The sequence below is a fragment of the Colobus angolensis genome, unplaced genomic scaffold (assembly GCF_000951035.1).
Source record: "Colobus angolensis palliatus isolate OR3802 unplaced genomic scaffold, Cang.pa_1.0 Scaffold167, whole genome shotgun sequence".
In the NCBI taxonomy this organism is placed as follows: domain Eukaryota; kingdom Metazoa; phylum Chordata; class Mammalia; order Primates; family Cercopithecidae; genus Colobus; species Colobus angolensis.
The window spans coordinates 4,293,817-4,303,815 of NW_012114788.1; the positions used below are offsets into that span (position 1 = coordinate 4,293,817).

The window sequence follows — 9,999 nt, forward strand, 5'->3', positions numbered from 1 at the left end:
TCAGCCTCCCGAGTACCTGGGATTACAGGTGCCCACCATTACACCTGGCTAATTTTTGTATTTTTTAGTAGAGACGGGGTTTTGCCATGTTAGGGAGACTGGTCTTGAACTCCTGACCTCAAGTGATCTGCACAATATAACCTCCCAAAGTGCTGGGATTACAGACACGAGCCACCGTGCCCCGCCCTGCAATTGGCTTTTGTCACTCAACATCATTCCCTTGAGATCCATCCCAGTTGTTGCATATATGGATAGTTCATTCCTTTTTATTGCTAAAAAGTATTCCATGGTATGGATGTACCACACTTTATTTAACCATTCATCCATTGAAGGCCATTTGGTTGTTTCCACTTTGGGGCTATTATGAATAAAACTGCTATAAAGCATTTTTTACAGGCTTTTGTATAAACCCAAGTTTTCACATCGTTGGGATAAATGCCCAAGAATGCAATTGCTGGGTGGTATGGTAAAGGCATTATTAATTTTATAAGAAACTACCAAACTATTTTCCAGCGTGACTATGCCATTTTACATTTCCAGTAGCAATGTATATATGAGTAGTCCAGTGTTTCCACATCCTCATCATTTGGTATTTCATTATTTTTTTATTTTAGTCTTTCTGATAGGTATGGAATAATAGCTCATTGTGTTTTTAATTTGCATTTCCCTAATAGTTAATAGTGTTGAATTTTTTTTTTTTTTTTTTTTGAGATGGAATGTTGCCTAGGATGGAGTGCAATGGCACGATCTCAGCTCACCGCAACCTCCACCTCTCGGGTTCAAGCAATTCTCTTGCCTCAGCCTCCCGAGTAGCTGGGATTACAGGCATACGCCACCATGTCCAGCTAATTTTGTATTTTTAGTAGAGATGAGGTTTCTTCATATTGGTCAGGCTGGTCTCGAACTCCCAACCTCAGGTGATCAACCCGCCTTGGCTCCCCAAAGTGCTGGGATTACAGGCATAAGCCACTGTACCTGGCTTTTTTTTTTTTCTTTTGAGATAGGGTCTCACGTCTCACTGTGTCACCCAAGCTAGAATTCAGTGCCATGATCACAGCTCACTGCAACCTTGACCTCCCAGGCTGAGGTGATCCTCCCACAACAGCTCCCCCAAGTAGCTGGGACTACAGGCATGTGCCACCACACCCAGCCAACCTTTGTATTTTTTTGGTAGAGACAGGGTTTTTGCCACGTTTCCCAGGCCAGTTTTGAACCCCTGGGCTCAAGCAATCCGACCACCTCAGCCTCTCAAAGTGCTGGGATTACAGGTGTGAGGCAGTCCTTGCCCATTTTCTAATTGAATTGTTTGATTTTTTACTGTTGGGTTTTAGGAATTCTTTCTCCATTCTAGATATAAGTCCTTTGTTGAATACATGGCTTGCAACTATTATTCCCATTCTGTACTTCTCTTTTCATTCTGTTTTGTGCAGCAAATTTTTAAATGTTGATTAGGCCCAATTAATCAAAAATTTTTTTGTGGATCATACTTTTGGTGTCAAATCTAAGAACACTTTGCCTAGACTTTCTCCTGTTTTGTTCTAAAAAATTACACAAGCCGGGCGCGGTGGCTCAAGCCTGTAATCCCAGCACTTTGGGAGGCCGAGACGGGCAGATCACGAGGTCAGGAGATCGAGACCATCCTGGCTAACACGGTGAAACCCCGTCTCTACTAAAAAATACAAAAAAGTAGCCGGGTGAGGTGGTGGCGCCTGTAGTCCCAGCTACTCGGGAGGCTGAGGCAGGAGAATGGCGTAAACCCGGGAGGTGGAGCTTGCAGTGAGCTGAGATCTGGCCACTGCACTCCAGCCTGGGCGACAGAGCGAGACTCCGCCTCAAAAAAAAAAAAAAAAAAAATTACACAATTTGGTTTCACATTTAAGTCCATGATCCACTTTCAGTCAATTTTTATATAAGGTATAAGGTTTAGGTTTATTATTGTATATTTTTAACCTACGATGTCCAATAGCCCCAGCACCCTTTGTTCAAAGGCTGTCTTTCCTCCATCAAGTTGTTTTTGTAACTTTGTCAAAAATCAATTGTGTGTAATCCTAGCATTTTGGGAGGCTGAGGTGAGAGGATTGCTTGAGCCCAGGAGTTCGAGGCCAGCCTGGGCAACATAGTGAAACCCTGTCTCTACAAAAAAATACAAATAGGCTGGGCACGGTGGCTCACGCCTGTAATCCCAGCACTTTGGGAGGCCAAGGTGGGCAGATTACCTGAGGTCAAGAGTTCGAGACCAGCCTGGCTAACATGGTGAAACCCCATCTCCACTAAAATACAGAATTAGCTGGGCGTGGTGGCATGCACCTGTAATTCTAGCTACTCGAGAGGTTGAGGCAGATGAATCAAACCTGGGAGGCGGGGGTTGCAGTGAGCTGAGATCATGCCATTGCACTCCAGCCTGGGCAAAAAGAGAGAAACTCCAGCCGGGCACGTTGACTCATGCTTGTAATCCCAGCACTTTGGGAGGCCAAGGTGGGCGGATCACCTGAGGTCAGGAGTTCAAGACCAGCCTAACCTATATGGAGAAACCCCGTCTCTACTAAAAATACAAAAAAAATTAGCTAGGCCTGGTGGTGTGTGCCTGTAGGAGAATCGCTTGAACCCGGGGGACAGAGGTTGCGGTGAGCCAAGATCATGCCATTGCACTCCAGGTCGGGCAACAAGAGTGAAACTCCATCTCAAAACAAAAAAAAAAGAGAGAGAAATTCCGTCTAAAAAAAAAAAAAATTACAAATACAAATAACCAGGCATGGTGTCCCATACCTGTAGTCCCAGCTACTTGGGAGGCTTGGGGTGGAAGGATTGCCTGAGCCCAGGGAGGTCAAGGCTGCAGTGAGCTGTAATAGCACCAGTACCCTCCATCCTGGGTGACAGAGCAAGACTCTGTCTCAAAGAAAAAAAAAAAAAAAAAACATTAGTTGTATATACTTGTGGAGGTCTATTTCTGGGTTCTCTACTCTGTTCCATTGATCTGTGTCCATCTGTCCCTTGGCCAATACCACACTAGGCTTAATTGTGTAGCTATATAGCAAGTCTTAACCCTGGGTAGACTGATTCCTCCAACTGTCCTTTTTCCAAATTGTTTTAGCTAATCTAAGTAAAATTGGTCTTTCCGTAATTATTAGAATAAGCTTGCCTATGTCTATAAAACAAAACAAAACAAAACAAAAAAACCCTTGCTGGGATTTTAATAGAAATTGCATTAAATTACAGATCAACTTGGGGACAATTGAAATCTTCATTATGTTCAGTTTCCCAATCCATGAACAAAGTACATGTCATCCATTTATCTGAGTCATCTTTGATCTCTTTCATCAGCAATTTAAAATTTTTCAGCAGGCAGATTCTACACATGCTTTGTTAGACTTATACCCAAGTATTTCATTTTCTCCGAAGCAACTATAAATGGTATTGTGTATTTGTTTGTTTGTTTTGGTTTTTTTTGAGACAGTTTCACTCTGTCACCCAGGCTGAAGTGCAGTGGCGCAATATCGGCTCACTGCAACTTTCGCCTCCCAGATTCAAGTGATTCTCCTGTCTCAGCGTCCCGAGTAGCTGGGATTACAGCCACCCACCACCACGCCCAGCTAATTTTTGTATTTTTAGTAGAGACAAGGTTTCACCATGTTGGCCAGGCTGGTATTAAACTCCTGACATCAGGTGATCCACTTGCCTCAGCCTCCCAAAATGCTGGGATTACAGGCATGAGCCACTGTGGCTGGCCAATAAATGGTAGTGTTTTTTATTTTAGTTTCAACATGTTCATTGTGAGTATAGAGAAATGCAGTTGATTTGTATGTGTTGATCTTGTATCCTCACTAGTCCTAGGGGTTTGTCATTATTTTTTATTTGCTTGTTTTTGTCTTGGTCATCTAGCTGAGAGCACCATGGGGCAAGGACTGGGTCCTATCCCTATTGCATCCCCAGCACTAGCACAGTGCCTGAAATACAGGAGGTGCCCAATAATCATTCCAGAAAAATGAGTAATAGAAAGGTGCTATCACTTTCATTTAGCTTCTGTATCATCAACACTGGCTGTGAAAGACTTGGGATAAACCTCATGACATGCCAATTCCTCATCCAGGTTCTGTCCTTCAACCACATGCAACAGGTCACCACCTACCCTCCACACCCTGCCCTATCTCTGGGCTGAAGCTTCTTCCCCACAGCCTGTACTAATGCCTGACCACATGCGTCCCTTTCCTAGCCCTACAATAACCTTCCCAGGTTCCTGTCCTTGAGATGGTTCTTGAAGACCTCCCACGACCTCTCTGTATATGCCAAGCAGCACTTCAGTAAGCACCCCATCCGTTTTTTCTTTCTTTTTGAGACAGAGTCTCGCTCTGTCACCAGGCTGGAGTGCAGTGGTGCGCTCTTGGCTCACTGCAACCTCTGCCTGGTTCGAACAATTATCCTGCCTCAGCTTCCCGAGTAGCTGGGATTACAGCACCCACTACCACACCTGGCTAATTTTTGTATTTTTAGTAGAGATGGGGTTTCGCCATTTTGGCCAGGCTGGTCTCGAACTCCTGACCTCAGGTGATACGCCCATCTCGGCCTCCCAAAGTGCCGGGATTAGAGGCGTGAGCCACAGTGCCTGGCCCCCATCCGTTTTAATTCCAGGGACCCCCACGATTATACCCACAGGTTCCTGCCCGTCAAAACACTCTGGTTACCACTCTAACCCTGTGGCTTCTTGAAATAATTGTGCTCACCCCGTCTCTGTTTAATAAGCATCCAGCCTCTGCCACTCCTGATTCCATTCTTCCCACTGAGATCAAGGGAACCCCAGTGTGGTCCCCAGACCAGGTGCATCAGCAACCTTTAAGGAATAGCTAGAAGTGCAAATTCACAGCTCCCCTCGCCGAGACCTACTGAATCAGAAACTCTGGGAATGCAGCCCATACTTGAAACCTGGGTTTCAACAAGGCCTCCAGGTGATTTTGATGCATGCTCAAGTTTCAGAACCATTAGATTAGAGTAGTTAGTCTCAATCCTGCCTGCACATTAAAATCAGGGGAGTTTTTTAAAAAAAAATGCCTATATCAGCAGTACCCAAAGTTGTCTGCACATTGGATTCACCTGGGAGCTTCAAAAAAAATACTGATGCCTGGCCAGGCATGGTGGCTCATACCTGTCATCTCAGCACTTTGGGAGGCCGAGGTAGGAGGATTGCTTGAGCCCAGGAATTTGAGACCAGTCTGGACAACATAGCAAGACCCCTGTCTCTACAAAAAAAAAAAAAAAATCTTTTTAATTAGCCAGGCATGATGGTGAGCACCTGTAGTCCCTGCTACTTGGGAGGCTGAGGCAGGAGGACTGCTTGAGTCCAGGAGTTCAAGGCTGCAGTGAGCTATGATTGTGCACCCCTGCACTCCTGCCTGGGGAACAGAGCAAGACCCTGTCTCTAAAAAACAAATTAAAAAATTAAAAAATACTGATGCCTGTGTCCTACTCACAGTGAATGAGATTAATTAGTCTGGGGGAGTCTTGGACTTTATAATATTTAAAAGAGTCCTTAGGTGATTCCAATGGGCACACAAGTTTGGGAACCACTGGCCTAGACTAATTAAGTTAGAATTTCTAGAGTTGGGACCACAGCATGAATCTCTCTCTTGAAGTTTCCCAGATGAATTCCAACGTGTAGCTGGGGTTGAACAACTGGTGCTGACTCTAGTCAAGAATCAACCACATCCTTGGCTGTGAAGATCAGTCTGTATAAGCTATTCCCAAATCCCCTTCTAGCCAGCTTCTCACCTGAGTTTCCATTCCATGCCTCTCCTACTGCCCAGAGGAACTTCCTACCAATATGTCCCTATCACCTCTAACTCGGCATGTCAATAGGGAGAGACCCCTGTCTTGCCCCGTTAAGCAGAAGTACACCTGGGTTTTACCGCTGACTAGAATACAGGTATTTCTGGGACTTACCCTCTGCCTTTCCCTCTGAACTGCCTTTTAGGCATTCTTTGAGTCATCCCTTCACACACCACCTCAATGCCTCATATTTCCTGAGTCTTATTCTAAAATGAGGGGACTCTGGGATGAACAGACCTAGCTCTGGCCTGTAAGAAATAATCAATCTCCCTCATCAACATAGCTTTTCCCAAGGTACATTACATGCTATAACACCCTGTAAGCAATCACTGCACCTCAGCACTAAAGGCTCTGAGGCAGCCTACAACAGAGAAACCTGTTTAATTTGGATTAGTCAGGCATTTCTCAAACTTCTGACTACAGAACTCCCCTCCTCCCAAGTTTTAAAGTTACACCATTAACTGTCCATAGCACACCGTTAGAAAGGCTAGAGACCGGGCACGGTAGCTCACACCTGTAATCCCAGCACTTTGAGAGGCCAAGGTGGGCAGATCACGAAGTCAGAAGATCGAGACCATCCTGGCCAACATGGCGAAAGCCGATCACTACTAAAAATACAAAAAATTAGCCGGGTGTGGTGGCATGCACCTGTCGTCCCAGCTACTCGGGAGGCTGAGGCAGGAGAATCACTTGAATCCGGGAGGCGGAGGTTGCAGTGAGCTGAGATCGCGTCACTGTACTCCAGCCTGGTGACAGAGTGAAACTCAGTCAGAAAGGAAAGAGAGGAGAGGAGATGAGGGGAGGGGAGGAGAGTGGAGGGGAGGGGAGGGGGAGGCTAGAAACCTGGTGAGTCAGCTTTGATTCTTCATAATATATTCCTCCTGGTAGTAGGCCTTGTCACAGTTCCTCTTCAACAGGTCTCCCAGTAGGACCAACAGGTCCTAGATTGGACTCATGCACCCCAGGCCAGCACTGCCAGGGCCCTGCTTGGCCTCTGCCACCCTTCCACCCTGCACACCTCTACCCCACTGCCTATAACCCTGCTTTCACAATGGCCTTCCGCCTCCAGGGAGGCAGCCTGGCAGATGAGTTAAGAGCCACGTTCTTAGACTTAGGAGTGTGACAGGCATGACCTTAAATAACTGGTCTGCCGTTTGCTAACTGCACAATCTTGAGCAAGTCATTTAACCTGAGTCCCAATTTCTTTGCCTTTAGAATGATGATTTATTTTTTATTTATTTTTTTTATTTATTTTTTTTTTTTGAGACAGAGTCTTGCTCTGTCGCCCAGGCTGGAGTGCAGTGGTGCAATCTCGGCTCACTGCAAGCTCCACCTCCAGGGTTCATGCCATTCTCCTGCCTCAGCCTCCCAAGTAGCTGGGACTACACACGCCCGCCACCACACCTGGCTAATTTTTTGTATTTTTAATAGAGACGGGGTTTCACTGTGTTAGCCAGGATGGTCTCGATCTCCTGACCTCATGATCCGCCCGCCTCTGCCTCCCAAAGTGCTGGGATTAAAGGCGTGAGCCACCTCGCCCAGCCTAGAATGATGATTTAAACAGTAACATGTTCACTGGTGGTTGTGATGAATAAATGAAATAATGTACCGTGAAGTGCTCAGTGCAGTGCCTCGTTCATAGAAAGCATTCAGCGAAAGTCCATCTGTTCCTCCATGCCCAAGTTCTGCCTTCTTCAGAGCATTCCTGAACTCACTCCACGATCACCCTGCAGGGACCTGAGGCAGCTGCAATCCTCCCAGCTTACCACTTGAGTGCGCCCTCCATATCTATTGGATTTATAAACTCCCTAAGCCCAAGGCCAGTCGGCTTCCTATTGACCACTTCCTCCTCACCGCTGTCTCCCTCGGTGCTTATACCTCTCTTGTATTCACTTGCTTTTCCCCTACACCCAACTAGAGGCCTTAAGGGCAGGGGCCTTGCCTCATTCATGTGTATCATCTGCCCGTACCAAGCACCCAGCAGGCCCTTAGCCAGTGCTTGATGGATCACAGACTCAGACCCCCAACCAAGGAAAGCAAGCACCATGCTGCATGAACCCTGCCAAGAGAATGTGTTAAGAAAACAGAAAGGGCCAAACCAATCCAAAGACCTTTGTGGCGGCAATTATTCATCAATTTCTGAAAAAATAGACCAGGAAAACGGTCAAGACTCACTTGGCCAGCAAACATCTGTCATCTTTGCAACTCTTCCCCAACCCACCAAACAACGTGGCAGAATATAACTGCTCCTTTTGTTTGAGACAGAGTCTCGCTCTGTCACCAAGGCTGGAGTGCAGTGGTGCGATCTCAGCTTTCTGCAACCTCCACCTCCCAGATTCAAGCGATTCTCCTGCCGCAGCCTCCCAAGTAGCTGACTAATTTTTGTATTTTTAGTAGAGACGGGATTTAATCATTTTGGGCAGGCAGGCAGGCCAGGCAGGTCTCAAACTCCTGGCCTCCAGTGATCTGCCACCTCAGCCTCCCAAAGTGCTGGGATTATAGGCATGAGCACTGCACCTGGCCTGCAACTCCTCCTTTATCTGAACTCTCCTGTTCCCTACTGCTGCAGATGTGGTGAAGGAACCAAGTTCTGGGCCACATACTCCCAGGCTTGAGCCTCACCTTTGCCACTTGCTCCTCTTAGGCTAAACTCAACTAGGGTTAATAATCTCTAACTGGCAGAGTCACTGAAGAGATTATCTAGAACATACAGGCAATGCCTGCACATAGTAGGCACTCAATAAATGTTCTCTCTTGCCATATCCTTAAGTAAAACAAGAATTAGGGCCAGAGAAGATGGTGAAAATAATGAGATACTGATATCTTGTGTTATAGGACAGTGCTTCTCAACCAGAGGTAATTGTGCCTCCCAGGGGACATTTAGCCATGTCGGGAGACATTTTTGATGGTCACAACTGGAGCAAGGGTGGTGCTACTACCATCTAGTGGACAGAGGCCAGGGATGCTGCTAAATATACTACAATGCACAGGACAGCCTCCAACCCCCAACAAAGAATTACCTGTCCCTAAATAAAGTGCCAAGGCTGAGAAACCCCATAACCCTGTTATAGGATAAGAACTCAGAAGTCCTGACCCCTTTCCTTCCCATCCATTATTGCTTTAAAAAAAAAAAAAAAAAAAACCCCTCCTGTCTACTCAAGCATCAAAAGCAGAGCTGAGAGGCAGCCCCATTTTCCTGCCTCTCTCCTTCTTCCCCAAGTACACATACAAACCTGCCAATGCCGGTGGACAGGATGGCAGTGGAGGTCTTCAGTTCCTCATAGAGATCAGCGCCATTCAAGGGGAAAGCTGAGAACTGAGCCAGCAGCACCCGCCTCAGGGCAACCAGGGCCTGCCAAAGGGGCCCAGACTGTTCAGTAACAAATTGCCCATAGAAGCTGGCATCCCAGGGTCTCATTCACTCCACTTCTCAATATCTGAGACCCCTCTGCTCCCTTTGGCTTGGGATGGACTTTTGTTGTTGTTGTTTTAGACAGAGTCTCACTCTGTCGCCCAGACTGGAGTGCAGTAGCATGATCTCGGCTCACTGCAACCTCTGCCTCCTGGGCTCAAACGATTCTTCTTCCTCAGCCTCCCGAGTAGCTGGGATTGTAGGCGTGTGCCACCACACCCAGCTAATTTTTGTATTTTTAGTAGAGACGGGGTTTCACCATGTTGGCCAGGATGGTCTGGAGCTCCTGACTTCTGACTTCAAGTGGCCCACCCGCCTCGGCCTCCCAAAATGCTGAGATTACAGGCGTTAGCCACCGCGCCCAGCTGGGCTTGCCATGGACTTCTAAAGACACTCAGGTTTGGATGTGGAGATATGGAGCTCACCTTGTAAGATAAGCCGCATTTCTGAGCTACCTCCTCCAGGTCTGCAGAAACCAGGTCCACCACTGAAAACAAAACATGTATAGCGGATTGGCAGAGAGGCCGGGGCCCTCCCACACTTGCTTCTTCCTCATCTGTCAAATGGGGTGTCAATTCTACCTCTCAGCAGGCCTTCTCAGGAGGCCAGTGTGAAATCACAAAGCTGCAAGAGCCGGCGCGGTGCCCTGCATACAGTAGGAATCCTCCACCCTGCTTTAGAGCTTGGCTCCCCACGCCCACCATTCCTGAGCCTCTCCAGAAGCGTGGCCCTCTAGGAATGGAGGGGAAGCGCCCTGCAGGTATGCCAGG

The 9,999-nt window shown here is 47.1% G+C and overlaps 1 protein-coding gene across 1 annotated transcript in view; it reads right to left on the reverse strand.

Moving 5' to 3' along the window:
- The window catches only part of RAD51D (RAD51 paralog D), a 21,060-nt gene that overhangs the window by 8,906 nt on the left and 2,155 nt on the right, over window positions 1-9,999 (reverse strand). Inside the window, exons 2-3 of the mRNA XM_011937686.1 lie at window positions 9,655-9,716; window positions 9,051-9,169 (exon numbers count right to left, since the gene is read on the reverse strand). Coding sequence (XP_011793076.1) covers window positions 9,051-9,169; window positions 9,655-9,716 — 181 coding nt within the window. The remainder of the gene's footprint in view (window positions 1-9,050; window positions 9,170-9,654; window positions 9,717-9,999) is intronic.